Source organism: Vespula vulgaris, chromosome 20, assembly GCF_905475345.1.
Source record: "Vespula vulgaris chromosome 20, iyVesVulg1.1, whole genome shotgun sequence".
NCBI classification, from domain to species: Eukaryota; Metazoa; Arthropoda; class Insecta; order Hymenoptera; family Vespidae; genus Vespula; species Vespula vulgaris.
Window position 1 is genome coordinate 3,684,657 of NC_066605.1, and position 18,160 is coordinate 3,702,816.

The 18,160-nt window shown below is 25.4% G+C and overlaps 1 protein-coding gene, 1 long non-coding RNA gene and 1 other non-coding gene across 4 annotated transcripts; 2 read left to right on the forward strand and 1 right to left on the reverse strand.

Moving 5' to 3' along the window:
• Positions 1 to 260: 260 nt before the first annotated feature.
• Trnag-gcc (transfer RNA glycine (anticodon GCC)) lies at positions 261 to 331 on the forward strand. The gene has a single exon. It is a non-coding gene; the product is annotated as a tRNA-Gly (tRNA).
• Positions 332 to 5,405: 5,074 nt separating this feature from the next.
• Positions 5,406 to 7,086, forward strand: LOC127071134 (uncharacterized). The gene is made up of 2 exons (XR_007784890.1): positions 5,406 to 5,720; positions 6,596 to 7,086. It is a non-coding gene; the product is annotated as an uncharacterized LOC127071134 (long non-coding RNA).
• Positions 6,301 to 10,964, reverse strand: LOC127071129 (cytochrome P450 4C1-like). Of its 2 annotated transcripts, none has more exons than XM_051010058.1 (14): positions 10,755 to 10,964; positions 9,505 to 9,583; positions 9,104 to 9,298; positions 8,927 to 9,033; positions 8,746 to 8,836; positions 8,388 to 8,570; positions 8,231 to 8,300; positions 8,017 to 8,143; positions 7,749 to 7,818; positions 7,553 to 7,659; positions 7,379 to 7,447; positions 7,100 to 7,274; positions 6,818 to 6,994; positions 6,301 to 6,730 (listed from the first exon to the last, which is right to left on the reverse strand). In XM_051010058.1, the coding sequence occupies exons 3-14, from the start codon at positions 9,282 to 9,284 to the stop codon at positions 6,564 to 6,566; spliced, it is 1,524 nt and encodes a 507-aa protein (XP_050866015.1). In that variant the 5' UTR covers positions 9,285 to 9,298; positions 9,505 to 9,583; positions 10,755 to 10,964; the 3' UTR covers positions 6,301 to 6,563. The 2 variants fall into 2 exon arrangements, with proteins under 2 accessions (XP_050866015.1, XP_050866014.1); XM_051010057.1 differs by having other exon boundaries at positions 7,553 to 7,683.
• Between the last annotated feature and the right edge of the window lie 7,196 nt (positions 10,965 to 18,160).

Genomic DNA, 18,160 nt, shown 5'->3' on the forward strand with positions numbered 1-18,160 from the left:
AACATTTAAATAAAGATGAAAGATAACACATTTTTAAATTGGTATCTAATATATTCTTATTTTTTTCACATTTTTGGAGAGAAATAAGGGAACATTAAAATAATCAAATATCAGAAAATTATAACAGATAAAAATTTGATTAATACGGAACAATAACGTTTTCTTTAATTAGATAAATGGGTATAAAAAATATTCGTATAAAAAATCAATTTCAAATGAGAACTTCCAGTAATTTATTAATTAAATTTTTCGTAGTCGAAGCATCGGTGGTTCAGTGGTAGAATGCTCGCCTGCCACGCGGGCGGCCCGGGTTCGATTCCCGGCCGATGCAAGTCTTTTTTTTTCGATTTAGTTAAATAGAATCGTAATTCGTTTTTATACAGAAACGAAATGTAAAAAAATAGTATAACATATGTATTATAACCTACGATGAAAAATCTGTGATACTTTGCGATAATCGAAAGAGGAGGATGTCCTTTGCCTATTACTTCGTACTATTCGTACTCGAAAAGTATTTTTAATAATTTGATGAAATTTGATTGAAATGTTATTCATTTTATATTTTTATAAACTAAAAAGATACTAATAAACGAAATATATCGCCATTATATAGATAAAATTGAGTAAAATGTTGAAAAATTAAAAATTCTATATTAACTATTTATGTAATCGACATGGATCGATTATTCCGTAAAATAAAAGCTCGAATCAAAACGCTTTAACAAATTGAATGGATTAAATTATGAAATTTTGCAATATCCTTTTCTTATTCACCAGACTTATCATCGATTGATTATTATCTTTATAAACATTTCAATAATTCTTAAAGAAATGAATAGTCCAGACATGGGAACAAATTTAAATTTAAAAGATATTAAAGGAATTAATAGAAGATATTAAATAAATTTTATAGCAGATAATATTAATTTTAAAAACTCCGGATTTTTTGAAAGGCATTTGTGCTTTAAAAACCCATTGGAAAAAGTGTATTAAAGCTGATGTAGTATATTTCAATCGAATACAATTTTTTAAATAAATGATATAAAATTTCTATTATTTTCAAAGAAAATCAATCTTTTATATGTGCCAATCCAATAAATTTCACATCGTTTAGTAAACCGTTTAATTAAAGCAGAGTTGATGTTACAAATTGATAAATGTTAATTTTTTAGAAAAAAAATTAAATATTATATTTGGGTAAGATAATCCGTTGACGCAAGAGTTATATATAGCTATAGAAAATATTTTTATCGCTAAAAATTTAAATATATTAGATATATTATTAATTTAGATATATTATCAGATATATTTTAAAAAGATTAACAATACGTATATCTTAAAATTTCTTAGATATAATTAGTTATTCACACTTGTATGAGATCATTTATATTTCAAAAGATTTTCTTTTGCTTAAACAGGTCAATAGATCTGGGATATTTAATCGATAATTCGAATTTTATTGAAACAGTTATTATTATTGAAAGACGACACGATATGACCAACGATTTGATACTGATCAGTAGCCTGCTCATACGTACCATTATTTCATCTTCGGAAAATATTTTCAAAAATTTGGTGTTATACGATAGGAGTGTCATTCATTTTTCATTTTTAAGAACTGAAGAGGATAATTACAAATTATATATATCATTAATATATGCATGAAAAGTTGAAAATTCTACTTCATGCATTTATCGAATTGGTATGAGCCGATTATTTTGCACCATAATACTCCAACCGACATGTTTCAATTATGAAATTTTGCGATATCTCTCTTCTTATTCAATAGATGTATCAAGGATTGATTACTGTATTTATAAACATATTTACAATATTCTTCAATCTAAAAATTTTACATTAATCCGGCTCATACCATTATACTGCGCCTGCATCTGTTTGCAAGGTATTTTCGATAACTGTCCTTTCTTAATATCATAGAAATAATAATTAAAACTATCGGGAGTATCTAAATTAAATCTTTTCTCATCCAAAAATATCACTTATTGCCATCATTTCTTCCAAAGAATGTGGTCTTTAAGGAAATTTAAACGATTCATTTTATGACGAGTTCTAAACGGTGGTTTTCTTTCGTATAAAATGTTCTCATGTTTGCATAACATGATGTACATTTCTAATATGCGTTTCAATATCTATTCTTCAGCGATTTATTTCGCAATTAAACAGGAATTTAATGCCGCCCAAAGAATTGTTCTTTTCTAGCATATAGTTAACACTGACGATCGATCTCAGATCAAATCGCTGACGGCCCGTAAGATTTTATTTTTCAATAAATTGTAAATTATTTTTCAACTTTTCTTAAACAGCCAGAGTAATTTCAGAAATATAGAAATTTTGATCTCTAAAAGCAGGAATTATGTTTATTTTTTGTTTACTAAGTTTTTTTCTCGTCCCATGAGTGTGAAATATTTCAAAATTATTCAATTAACTTGACTTAAACTTTATTAAAATAACATTAATTAAATCAAAATACATCTAGTCGTATCGAAAGTTTAATGAATACTGGTAATTGTTATGAAAAGTCTAAGTGTGCTATCTTTTTGTCCTTCCTATTTCGCGACATATTCCCAGAAAGTAAAATAAAAACTATTACTTCTAACTTTAACCTTGTTTACTATGTTCTTAAAATGTATTGTTGACATAGAATCCAAAACATTTAAGAATCTCTGAGCATATTCAAAATGTGAAAATATTACCTTTGTGCTATGTTTTTGTCCGTGGGTATATATACTTATTTTATATGAATATATATTTTATCTTACTTTGAGCATGATTCTCTTGATGAGAATTTTTAGGCTGAAAACATTGTACGTTACGCACATAATTAGAACTCATTGTTAGTATACTTACATAACAGAAAATTAATATCATAGACATGATATTTTGTGAATACAGATTAAGTTACTTTGTGGAGCATGAAAAAGAATCCTTGTCATTATACAATTCGTTGAAAGATCTTTTTGTCGTAAGTGGAAATATAACATCTGAAAAAAAAAAATAAAAAATATTAGATTACATTCAAAATATTTGTTAACAATATCATATACAATATACCAAATAAAATTACATTGTTCAATAAATAATTATACATTTCCTAGAGCATAATCCTTAAATAATAAAATGTTTTCAATAAAACGTATAGTAGTAAAAGTAAAAGAAAAATTGGGATATCGATAGTTCATTAAAATTTTTTGAGACAAGTATTTATTAATTATTTTCCCGTATAGAAACATAATAAAATAGAATTAATTTTATTAAAGTAAAAGCAATATAGAAAAGATACAAAAACAATTTAAAAAGGGAAAAACGAACCGAGACAAAACGAGCATCGTCGTCTTGATTAAAAACAAAGTCATGAGATGAATATATTAAAAAATAATTAATTTTTAAGTAATACCAATTTTATTTTATTCTATTTATTATTCGAGGTGAAATATTTAAAATAAATGCACAAAATCCTTTTGTCAATTTGCATTTTTATTAGCGGCACCTTATTATTAGAAGGATAAATTAAAAAATTTAAACAACTTAATTAGAAAAAATTAAATTTGAAATAAATCAAGATAATTTCATAGTTGAAATTAAACGATTTAAACATCATGGTAAAAAGTTTTTTTATTAAAAATAAATTTTTTTATAAAAGTACAATTTTAAATCTGTTTAATCTATAAATAAAAGAAATAAAAGAATACAGGAAGTACACTACACATACATACACACAGAATATTATTATTATTAATATACAATTTTACTAATGATTTATATTTTTAATATCAGAAATAATCTCTCATAAATGCGGTATGTTTAATACTTATATTTCTAATATAGGAAAAAAAGATTAATAGTTTACAGATTAACGAAATTAATTTTTTTATATTCCGAACGTCGTATCATTAAGCAATGCTAAATTTGCAGTCGAATATAATATATATATATCTTGCTATATTTTTATTTGAATATGTAAATATTATATAAGAAGATTATTTTATTAGAGTGTTTTATATGTATTTATGTATGTGTGTGCGTGTGTGTATAAAACACACACGATTTTACTTAACACACACACACACATTAAATATTTCATATATATATATATATATATATATATATATATATATATATATATATATATAGTGTGAATACATGGCTGGAGAGAGAGAGAGAGAGATTTTTGGTAAATAATATGAGTACAATCCATCGATATATAGTGTGGTCATGCCCTTTATAGAATGTATCATAAGTTTAGTAAACATTTCTTTATACTTATATCAAGATCAATACATAAGTTTTTACGAGTTGTAAAATGAAATAACAGAAGAAATAAAAAAAAATCTAAATAATAGAAGCTACATATACAAGTCTTATTTTTCACCTTGGTACTTCTTATATATACTATATGACGACAAAAGAATTCATACACATTGTTCGAAATCTTTCGATAACTACATTTACGTATAGAAAAAATAAAAACAATATATAATTATAAAATACGTACTATACAATAATATGAAATATATAATCTTTATTTTATAATAAATATACGTTTACTTATTTTTATTCTGTAATAATTTTTTTACGATTAAATTTATAAAATATTCAACAACTTACAGAAAAATGTAACGAATTAGTTATATTTTAAGCAATCCATGAATTAATAATTATTGATTGTACTGAATAATATTTTACAATTGAATAGCTATATTTATAATTTGAACATACCGAAATGACCTTGTGACCTGGTGACAAAAACAAATAAAGGACACAAACAATGAACGTTTTCAAAGGACAAAGAAATGAACTGATTTTTACGAAAATGAATCTGTTCTTTCAATAACATAAAATCGTACTATATGTATGTTACAAATATGTTACAAAAAATGTAGTAACTATTAAATTACGTTCATTATAAATCGAGCAAGACGAAAAACACTTTTTGAATTACTATCAATTTTTCAGTTAAATAAATGAGAAACCAATAGTTTGAAAATCATAAAAATGAGTTAAATAATATATTATAAACAAACAATGGGGATTCTACCAGTTAGAATTTGTTAAAATTGTATAATATTGTATGTAATATTCATATCAGTTCACGAAACAAAAATTCTTTAAAATCTCTATATTAGTGAAACAAAGAAATATAAATAAAATATATAAGATTTTACCTAACAAGATAATGATAATTACTGGAGACAAAAAGTTTTGGAACTTTTCACCGTGAAGATTGCAACCATCATTCACAGAAGCTCACAAGCGAATAGCAGTTTCATGACGACGACTAGCTTTTTGTAACAGAAATTCCAGATTAGCTATTGGTCTAATTCTATGGTCCAATCAGGAAAGTCGATGGTTCAGGAGCGTCTTATTCGGTCGAAGTGTCCCGCGTATATATGTGATCTCACATTTATATTCTATACAGCTGTTACATAAGTTTTTTGTCCTATTGTTAGAAATTGATTTTTAGTCATCTAATAATTTGAAGAACAATATTCTGATAATTCGGACAAATACATATGTTCTCATTTGCTTTCCGAATATATATAAGAGAATCTATATAAATGGAATATAGTAAATATAGATAGTTTATGAACTTTCGAACAGTATTACACACGATGGAAGATAGGGCGCTTTTCAGGCTAATAATTGACTGTGGTAAAAGAAAGCTTGTCAAGATTATTATAATCAAAATGCTTTAATGTAAGGTAAGAGAGAGAGAGGGAGAGAGAGAGAGAGAGAGAGAGAGAGAGGGAGAGAGAGAGAGAGAGAGAGAGAGAGAGAGAGAGAGGGAGAAAGAGAAGGCAAAATTTATTATTACTTTTTGTTTCAATCTGGGATAGAACAATTCAATTTATGTGGTATTGCGTACATTCCTACAGGAAGATTTCATTAATTTATCAGATTTCTTCTTTTCTTAACGAATCTTCTACTTGACTGTTAAACAGTAAGGAATATATACAAAACGAGATTTTTGTTTACGAACAGATTCTGTTGTATCGAATTCAATGACCAGGATATAATCTTGTGGACGGTATACTATTTGAAAAATGGCATTTATCGAGATATTGTACCAATCTCGTCGTATTTAATAGTATAAGATTAAAGTTTCATAACGAACTAAATGTTCATATTCAGTCAATGCTCTTCTAGTCAATGATCATTTACAATGCTCTATGACAATGTATCTACGAACCTAGCAAAAAGGTGAACTGATATCAAATTTTTAAATATTTATATATATTTCATAATAATACTAATTTAGAAGAATTGTGAAATAGGCAGTAAAAATGATCTCCAAGGGTTTTATCGCTTGATTATTAATTATATCAAATTATATGAAATAATGAGATCTTACTAGATGGATTTTATAGTTTTTATTTCATATATTCATAATTTATTTTTTTTGATATATCTACTATCCTGCACAGAATTCAATATATACATAATTATTATACATATAGTATATATATATATATATATATGTGTGTGTGTGTGTGTGTGTGTGTGTGTGTGTGTGTAATATATTTAAATTAATATTATAATTTTAATTAATTTCTTCTTTCAAATTGTAATACTATAGGTTTTGCCGGTTTTAACGTGATATCCAGCTTAAAGGCAATATCTTCGATTACTACAGGCCGATCAATTTTAATAATAAATCTTCTTAAAATAGTAGCAATTATCACCTTCATTTCTAGCATAGCAAATGTTTGACCTAAAACAGTGAAAACAATTGTAAATCCATACTGTTGGGTAACTTTTTGAAATTTAATTTCAATAATCTGGAAGAATATAGAATTACCTAAGCAATTTCTAGCTCCAATACCGAATGGTAAAAAACTCTGAGGATGAACATTACTGGATAGAAACCTATTTGGATCAAACTTCAATGGCTCGTTCCAATATTTTTTATTTCGATGAAGTTTGAAAATCCAAACTAACAAGGAGCTTCCTTTTGGTATAGTTAAATTTTGTTCCACTTGATACAATTCATGAATAAATATTAGTATTAATTAATATTAATATTGTCATTGATAAAAATAAAAAAATACAATGTTATCATTTTATATACATATAGAAATACCTTCTATATCCTTCGTTACTTTACGACCGATGACAGGACCTATAGGAAAGAGTCGTAAGGTTTCCTTGATCACTCGTTCTAAAAGTTTCATACGTTTAGTATCGTCGTGTGATATTAGAGCATATTTTGGATTGTTTGAGCCGTAAATTTGATTCAGTTCCTCGTATACTTCGTTCTTTGTGATAAAAAATGTGAAAAAGATAATAGAAAGTCAATATGAAAATAATTTTCATTATATACATAATTGCAAATAATTAAGTATATGTGATATGTACGTACTTGAATATCAGGGAATGAAGCAAGCATCAAAAATACAAAGCTAATGGTAGTAGTTGTAGTATCGCTTCCCTGAAAAAAAAAATAGATACTTTTCTTCGATTTTGTTCAACAAACCAACTTTCACTGCAATTAAATATATATATATATATAAAATATATAATAAATAAGAATTACCGCAATAATCATCGTATTGATTTCATCTCGAATATCTTGCTGAGAGTATTTTCCCTCTTCATGCGATGATTCGAATAACAAATCAAGAAATACTCTTGGATGTTGTACTTCGTTGAGATACAAATGAAAATGTATGATTTATTATTAATATAAGAAAAAATGAACAAAAATTCTGTTATATTTTAATTATTTTTACCTGAATTTTCCTTTGTCAATTCTTGATTGATTTTATTTCTCGAAATTGATTCCTTCTTTTTCTTCATTATCTTTACAAACACAAAATAACACACACATCATATATATATATACACACACACACATATAGATATTTACATACATACATACATACATACATACATACAGACATACATACATACATACATACATACACACAAACATGAAACATATAGTATTAAAACATTAAAGAAAGATAAAACAATTAAAAAAAAATGATCCAATTATACATTGCTGGTGATGTTATCCATGTAGGACAAGCACTTTTGAAATTTCTTTCCGATAGCAGTGTTATAAAAAAAAATGTCGGGATGTAGCCATAATTTAAATATTCTCACTGCAAGTATGTGCGTTCCGCTGAATAAAAAAAAAACAAAATTGAATGAAAACAAATCGCAAATAAAAGATAAAATATTTCAAATACAAGAAATTCATTATTACTACCATTCAATAGATTCAGCTAGTTTGCTGTCCGGATTAGTTAGTGTATTTACTTTTATGTCCAGCATGCCATCTTTCAAAAAAAAATGTAACAAAATTATAATCAATTTATAAAAATGTATATAAATTTTATGAACTTTCATAAATTTCTAAATTATACCATATATTATGTCCAATACACAGCGATAGACGTAGTGGCCAACGTCTATATCTTCTCCAACTAAAGAATCCAACTTCTCCATTAAATTAATAGAATGATTATTGAATACATTCATATGCGAGTGTATATTTTTATTTAGAAAGGCTTCTTTTAATAACTTTCGATGACCTTTCCATTTAGATGCTACAAATCGAAAGAAATATTTTAATTAACATTTTCTGTCTTTCTTTTTCATTTATATATATTATATATATATATATATATATATATATATATATGTATATGCGTGTATATATATATTTATAATATAAACAATTTATTATTATTAAAATATATAAGATATGTGCAATTACTTTACCTGGTGCAGAGAATAAACCATCACCCATAGCAATCTTCAAATGGTCATATTCGTCGCTCTTCTCAATAACGTCTGTACTACGTAATATATTCTTAAAAAAAAGGAAATTGAAAAAAGTAAAATAAAACAAAATCAATATAAATTTATCACAAATAATTAGAATAAACCTAATAATTCTTACTTCGATATATTTTGGATCGTCGACCATTATAAGTAATTTTGTGCCTAACCATATACGCCATAATGATTGATAATACTTACTAATCTTTAAAAATTGATTAGTTATATCTAAAAGAAAGATTATAATTAAAATTCTGTTGAAATGTTTGCGTATAAAGAATATTAGTTATAAAGTTACCTTCGATGTTGCCAAGAAACATATAAGCATTTCCGATAATTGGGTATGCTTTTGGACCCGGGAATCGTTTGATCTTATTATACATGCGTAATTTGTTTAAAACATATTGTACTATTCCATAATGCATTTCAATCAATATCAAAGTAATAATAATCAATATTGTAATTATGTTGAATACCATGATTAACTAAATCACTTAAAAATTATAGAGATAGTTTAATTTTTTTTTTAATACTTTTATGATTGTAATAACAAATATTACAATTTACGGATACTAAGTTGGCACAACACAATAACTTTTACCTTCCTTGTATTTTAACGGAAAATAAGGAAGAAAGAAGGAAACGAGAGTTATTTGAAGTATACGGAGTATGGACTTTGCACACGTAATCGGAACTTACGTCTGATAATTATTCTTATTTATTTCTCTTGCAAGTTGATTCGAAGAAGCAACAAAAAATATGTCCTGGTAGTATTTTTCTGCAAAAAATGTAAAAAAATTGCATAACATTATGACATAAACCGTTTTTTACATTAATATATTGAGTATTTAAGAACAGGTGGGTATAATTTTACTGATGGATTCAACGTACTATATTAAAAAGACTCAATGTATCGAAATAAGAAAATGACATATGCCGGATATGACTTTGTTTAGGAAATACAGTCGTTATTTTATTATATCAATCTTTTTGTTTACTTAAGAGTTTATTTAAAAGCAATTAGTTTATATCACAGTAGATAATACTGAGTTGTACTCCGCCAACATGTTATAAAAGATTGCCAACAAATTCGCGCAATATCAGATTTTAATTAATTAAAAACAGTTGGGTATGTGTAACATGTAGACAGCTGGAGTGATCTGGTGTAGTTACATCAATGATAATGATAACGCTTGGATACGTACGTTCATATGTTCTCAAATTTTTATTGAAGTTACTCTTGGATATAACGAATTCTGTACGAGTAAAATAATTTTCCTCAAAAATAAATATTTATAAACAGTATAAAAGAAATAGTCATTCATCAGAATTATTATAAATTTGATATAATTAATTATCAATCGATAAAATTCGCGGAAATTATTTTATCACTTTACTCTTATAAATTTGTATTCTTGTAGATTAAATAACATTTTAAAAATGTATTGTAACAGCTTATCTTTTTTTTGTTCTATTTAATATCTACTAATCCTTTGATTATTTTATGCGAGTGTGTTCTTTTTACAAAGCATGGTTAAAATCGCCACTCATAAAACGTAACGTTCGATGCTTTATACCGTCATGCAAATTATTTATTTCTTCTTGAAATTATTTATTTCTACTTATTTCAGTTAACTTCTAATTTTATATAATATTTCTAATGTTTCCATCTCTATCACACACATATTTTTATGTTTTTGACATGATTAATGTATGCAATTCAACGTTGAATTATTGTTAGTAAATACTATGCCACACCGTTTTATGCTTTTGATTTAATTTATATTAATAATCATCCTATATATATATATATATATATATATATATATATATATATATATATTTATATTAATAATCATCCCAATGAGAGTTACAAGTCATTCATATCGTTCAAGTGATATACTGCTGCATTTTTTTTAATATGGTTTGGAAATTTTGATAATTATTACCTGTATAGACCTATATAATTAATAATTATCTCTATAATAATAATGTCGTGTTTCCTTAAAATTCGAATATCCTCACTGAAGAATATTTGTTGTCTTTGTTAAATTTCACAAAAGGATCAACCGAATTCCTTTCACTATCCTCAAATTGCGAATCTTTCAGGAAAATTATAAATCAAACAAATCACTTAGGAGGATCACTGAAATTATGACTTCTCCTTGTCTAAGTATTAACTACCCGGGTTTTGAATAACCACAATATTTATATCTTAGCGTACAGTGAATTGATCAGATAACACGATTTTCTAAGATAACGGTGATATTTGATATTATGACACACCACTTTCCGATTTAAATTTTTCGATAGGAAACCCATTAGAATACCTATTAAAAAATCTTTAAAATATAATTTTCGAAACTTTTGACCAAAATATTCATTTATGACGCATACCTGAGAAAACTCTAATAGAATAATACAATTCAAAAGATTATTTCTCATCCATTCCTTTTTTTTAACATTTCAGTTATAGAAAGTATGAAACAAGAAATTAAAAAGGATCGTAGAAAAATCTAATACTGTAGATGATGACTGTCCCCCATAATATGAGATTGCTGCTTTAGATTTTATATTTTCATAAAATAATACGTAGCGAAGAACTTTAAATTTTGAATTGAATTTGAGATGAATTTAGCGAAATCAAAGATTAAGAATTATCTCAGAATGTGAATCACGTAAATTAATGGAAATTAAGGAAATTTACATTTTTCTAAATGTCTATCTTAGTAAAAATATATCTATAAAAAGTATAGATATTTTCGTTTTTTTTTATTGAAGTTATATTTTTATATTTAAAGTAAAAAGATATTTACGTTAGTATCCAACCGTTAAGGAAAAATCTCATATTCTACTTATTCATTACTTTTTAAAGCTTATTAGAAAAGATTATTGAAAAGAAAACTAATGATATAATAAAATATTTCTGGAATAATGTGTACATAATTATCTGCGCATGAATAACATTTGTTAATGAGTATTGTGAAAGTGGGACGGGCGTGGGAGAGGGAGAGAGACAGCTGTAGTGGGAGTGATACTGAGAGAGAGAGTGAGAGAGAAATAGAGGGAGTGCGAGAAAGTGGGAGTAAAATGAAATAAGAACGAGAGGAAAGAGGAACAGAAAGTACATATAATTAACATATTCATATTATTACTTATAATTAGTTATATAGTTTAATAATTAAAGCAGATCATTTAAATAATTTTTCTTTTCTAATCGTCAGTTACTTGTCTTTTATTTATATCAATTCCGTATATTACACGTATAAAGTTAACAGGATTATGTAATAATGAATCTTTGCTTGCTTAGTATTATAATAATATTGTTATCTTAAGTGTTCTTTTTTTCTCTGAAAAATAGGAGTAATGATCAATATTACATTAAAACGTAGAATTTTATTAGATTAACATTTATGATAACTAATTTATCTTATTTTAATAATTCTTTCAACACGTTATATATAGTATCTTATAATTTTATGTGAATACTCATCAATATTTATTTAAATAAAATACTTTTAATGGAAACATCAAATATAAGGACATGAAGGTAAGAAAAAATATCTTCCTTTTACATTTCTTTTCTTTTCATTACATGAAAAATTGTTTCTTGTATCTGTGTATACATACTTCACAAATATGTATCTATATATATAAAAGTAAGTAAAATGAGTTTTATTACATGTAAAATTCTTTTAATGGAAACATATCAAATATAAGGACATGAAGGCAAGAAAAAATATCTTCCTTTTACATTTCTTTTCTTTTCATTACATGAAAAATTGTTTCTTGTATCTGTGTATACATACTCCACAAATATGCATCTATATATATAAAAGTAAGTAAGATGAGTTTTATTACATGTTAAAAAAGATGGTCTTATAAAAAATTAGAAATTTTCAACTTAATATTTCTATCAAATTCCTTTTATAGTTTTTCTTCCATAATACATAATTGAAAAATAATGGAAGTAAATTTTCTGGATCAGTACAGATACTAATCTTCTCTGCAGAAATAACTTTTGAGAACATTATATTTTTCAAAATTTATAGTTCAATTATTCCTTACTTTATTTTCACATCTTTAAATTCGATAAGGTCGTACTTATCGGTTTGATCAATTGAATTTTGGATCACTATTTAACACTGGTTTTTCCAAATAAATAATTTTTTTTCAGAATTCTTTTGATCAAGTTCGAAATTAGATTTTGCATCTTGACTGAAACCATCGACTAACTGATGGATATATATTATCGAATGATACTCCTAAATCCTTCGGTATTTCATTTTTCTATTTTCATATGAATAACAAACGTTTTTATTCAAGAAATTCTAGTAGTCATGAATCTTCGAATGGTATTGTAGAACGATCTTATCGTGATGCCTTTTTTGTAATAACCAATGAAAACATAAGTAGGTCAGAATCGAAGTGAAAAACCAGACTTATAGTACATAACAGTCAAATGTCGGTCTAATCTATTGCATAACAAATTCCTTTGTTACGTTTATTTCCTTCCTAAAAAAGAAAAGGATGATTGATTTTGAAATATAATTTAAAGACAAATATTTTATAATACTAGCTACTTTACATAATTTTTTAATCTATTTTATTTCTTATTAAACAAATTAAGAGAAACAAAATAAAATTTCTTACATTTCTTGATAATGTTCCATCTCTGAAAATCAATCTGAGCTATTAATAAAAGTGCAGAATTTTTTTTCAAAATATAAGTTGTCTGGCAAATTTAAAGGGAAAATAAACCAATCCGTAAAAGTAAATAAAATGAATAACAACATAGTAACACATTTCTGATTTGACGTCTTCAGTTTTTGTGCTTAAATTGTGTAATTGATTTCTAAGCATCATTGGTTGAAGAATTCCGAAATGTTGACTATTATAATCACATATTAACGTACTTTGAAAATAAGGAAAAAATACATTTTCTGATGCAAATATTTTACTTAACATTGTTCCCACCTCACATTTTCTTATGAAAAAATTAAGAAAAAATTCGAAACTTATATTACAAATAATATTACAAAATTATTTATTTGACTGAACATTTAAATTTTATTTTGCTTGCTAATAAACTATTTAAAAATAATGGAATATTACCAATTAACATGATACTTCTTTCAAAATATTTTGTCAAGTATGATTGTAGTTTAGATCCATTTTTTTTCTTTTGAAAATTTTTGTGATTTTCCAAAATTTTAGTAATGTTATCTTTCAGACATAATTTTGATACTCTTTTAATGGAGAATATAATTAATTCTTTTGTAATACTTCTTCATACCAAGAAATGTCTTCTTGATGTCCACTTGAAAGACAATTTGTGTTTTGGAATTAATATTTAATAAAAATAACTATTAAAATAAATAATACTATTAATATTATTAAACATAATAAATTAGAATTAATAATATAATAGAAAGTTTCCGAAACTTTAGTATCAGTTTTTTCAAGTTGTTAAGTTTTACTTTAGAAATAATTCGATTTGCTTAATTTTTTTATACGATGAAAGTTTCCCATTAAACATGTTTAGAGATTAGTTTTTAGTTTTCATCAACGAATATCACTTAATAAACTTTCCATATGCTAATTTTAGTTTCTAGGCCAAAAATCTAGATTTAATAAATAAATAATATAAATAAAACACAATATGATATATAAGAAATATTTACTATATTAATTAAAGATTTCATAAAAACACATTATATCAACAAATACTAGCTTAATATCTATTTATCACCTTTCGCTCAAAGTGTATGCGACTTGAGCGAAACATGTGGATAGAATATGAACTACAAGCGTAAGATTCTACGATCTTAACCAGATGATAAGTATCCCCATGCGTAGGTTGTATGGATGATAAAATTGGATTATACTTCTCTCTCGCGTTCATAACCATCGGTTTCGAGTAGATTAGTGTAGGTAAGATTAGTAAGCTGCGAATTCGTACTTTTCGGTCTATCTTATAGATATTTTTTTCTGATGGTAACATGTATCTCGTAGTGTTCCGTATTAGATACGGTGTCGGTACGTACATATTTACTTTATGATAAATACGTAGAAAGTAATAGATATAATTGACACACATAATAACTAATATATAAATTTGCGACAAAAAACAAAATTTTGTCGAATGTTTTGTTAGAAATATTATATTATTTTAATATAAATTAAAGCATGAGTTTATTTCTATACTAAGATAATAGTACGATAAAGTAACAATAAAGAAAATGGTGGCATTTTGTTATTTGAAAACCTAGAATTGATTGTCATAAGCACATTATGCTTCTGAAATATCTGCCGATTCTCAAATTGAAAGATTACAAGCTTTATTGGATTTAATATTTTCCGGCAGAAAATACTCATAATAAAAATAACTATATTGTTCTACTTCTTATTCTTGTTCTTATTAATACACTATTATATTATATATTATTGTTATAGTAATAGTAATAGTAATAATATAAAGTAGATTACTCTTACAAATCATAAAAAATAATGCTAGAAGAGAAACCTCATAGATGATATAAATTCGTGTTTTCATCTTTATGAAAATAATATATAATATATATGTAAGTATATGTTTATTAATTATTATTTTTGAAAAAATATTATATTGTTGTTTTGTATTTTGTGTTAATATAAACATATATAAATAATATAACATACTATTACTAAACTGATTAATATTAATTGTTATTTCAGATCTTTAGATTAAAAAATTTTAATATAGAAGACATGTAAACTTTTATTCAATGTAATTTTTTATTATTAATAATTAAAGTTTAATAATATGTATTTCTAATTAATTTTTATTAATAATTTAATAGTTAATTATAACTAATATTTAAACTATTAAAAATTATTAGTAATTAATCTAACAATTTTTTTAATGAAATATTTGAAGAAATTTCGGCTATAGTTTCGGCTATAGTTACATAGGTGACTAATCGAATGATTGAAAAATATTAAATGTATTTAGCCGAAATGAATATTGGTGTGTCGACGTTAATCATTGCAGTATGTAATTTGTTGATAGGATTATTAAAAGGAGATATATTAATCACTTTGTCTGTTCGTTTCTAATGAGAAAACTCTACATGTGCGATCTGATAGAGAAAAAGAGAAAAAATGCAAGGTTATCTCAAGTGAAGTTTCCACGTGTAATATGTTCATAACTAGAGGTCACGAAAAGAAAAATAACTCGATATCAATCATTGATTATTATATACATAATTGAAATAATCTTAATATGCTTATCGTATGTATTTCCATTTTTTCCTTTCACTCTCTCTCTCTCTCTCTCTCTCTCTCTCTCTCTCTCTCTCTCTCTCTCTCTCTCTCTCTCTCTCTCTCTCTCTCTCTTCTATTCCTTTTATCTTTATGCACTACTTCACTATCTTTCTCTTTCTCCCTGTTTCTCCCTCTTTTTCATTTTTTTTACTGAAGTAATTAGTCTTGTATGATGTTCCGTACATCCTTACAGAAATATTTCATTAATTCACAAGATTTTTTCTTAACGATCTTTTTATTTGACTGTTCAAAAATAAGGAATATATAAAAGACGAGATTTTTTTTATAAACGGATTCTGTTGTATCGATTTCAATGACCACGATATAATCTTGTGGACTGTATACTCTTTCAAAAAAATACCTTTATCCAGATATTATAATAGAGAAGATATCGTGATGTATTTAGTAGTATAAGACTAAAGTCTCATTACGAACTGAATTCTCGTATTGCTCTTACAATCAATGATTATTTACATCGTTACATCTCGTTCGTTCCAATATAGCAAATTCCATTAATAGAAAATTAATACATTGCCCCACGACATATCGTACGTGATGGTTAAAAAAACGGTTAGTTAAAAGAAGAGTATAGAAAAGAAAATCTATAAGGATGCATTCTTGGGTTTTTACTAATTTATAAAAATACTAATTTATAAGAATTTTGAAATCAGTAATAAGACTGACCTTCAACTGCTTTAATAATTACTTATTAATTATATCAAATTATATAAAATAATGAGATGCTAGTAAACGGTTTTTGTACTGTTTTTATATTATACAGATAATAATTTGTTTCTGCTACAGATTATATAATATCGTTTACAGAATTCGTGAAATATATATTTTAGTTATGCACGTATTATATACGCGTGTGTGTGTGTGTATATATATATGTATGTATGTATGTATGTATAATTACTTTTTTTCAAATTACAGTTTTATTGTTTCTATCGGTGTTCGTAATAGTCATTACGAACGTAATGTTCATTTTTAATCCAATTTCTTTAATTGTTATTGGCTTATTTATTTTAATTATAAATATTTTTGTCAGGGTAGCAATTATTATTATTATCTTAACATAGCAAATTGTTGAGCTAAAAAAATAAAATTAATTGTAAATGCATTTTGTTCTTTAACTTTATGAAATTCAATTTCAGAAATCTATTAGAGTATGTAATTACCTATGCAATTTCTTCGACCGTAACTGAATGGAAAAAAATTTGAGGGATTATTTTTCCTCGGTAGAAACTTATCTGGATCGAATAATAACGACTGGCGCCAATAATTTTCATTATGATGGAGATTATATATGAAAAATATCGTAAAACTTCCTTTCGGTATAGTCTAGTTTTTTGTCACTTGATATAATTAATAGATAAATATTACTACTAAATAATGCACTAGTATTATTAAAGATAAAAAAGTATGATTATTTTATATATAGAAATACCCTTTATATCTTGCGTTATTTCCCGAGCGATTACAGGACCTGCAGGAAAAAGACAACGTTTTCTTTATCATTCGTTCCAAACGTTTCATATTTTTAATATCGTCATGTGTTATTGGAACATGTTTCGGATCGCTCGAGCTGTAAATTTGATTCAGTTCCTCAAATGTTTTGTTCTTTGTGATCAAAGATATGAAAGAGATGATAAGACGTTAATATGAAAATAATTTTCGTTATATAAATAATTACAAATAATTAAGTATATGTAATATATACGTATTTGATGGAATGTAGCAAGCATTAAAAGTACAAAGCTAATAGTAGTAGCTGAAGTATCGCTTCCTTGAAAAGAAATGTTTCTCTAATTTTATTCAATAAATAAAAGTTGATTGCAACCTAATAATAAATGTGGCTTACACCTATAGTGGTAATATTGATTTCATCCCGAATATCTTCCTCCGAATATTTCCCTCCTTCATGCGATGATTCGAATAAAAAATTGAAAAGAAAGCTTGGTTTTCGTTCTTGAAACATAAACAAGCATATGATCTATTATTAATAATAATAAATTTAAGACATTTTAATGAATTATAATAGAATTAT

What these genes read in the sequence shown, in the direction of transcription:
- LOC127071129 (XM_051010057.1), bottom strand. Translation starts at nt 9,284, where the DNA reads ATGGTATTCAACATAATTACAATATTGATTATTATTACTTTGATATTG. An exon ending in AGTAACGAAGGATATAGAAG is followed by an intron (nt 6,995 to 7,099) that starts GTATTTCTATAT and finishes AATTGTATCAAG; the next exon opens with TGGAACAAAATTTAACTATA. An exon ending in TGGAGCTAGAAATTGCTTAG is followed by an intron (nt 6,731 to 6,817) that starts GTAATTCTATAT and finishes TCACTGTTTTAG; the next exon opens with GTCAAACATTTGCTATGCTA.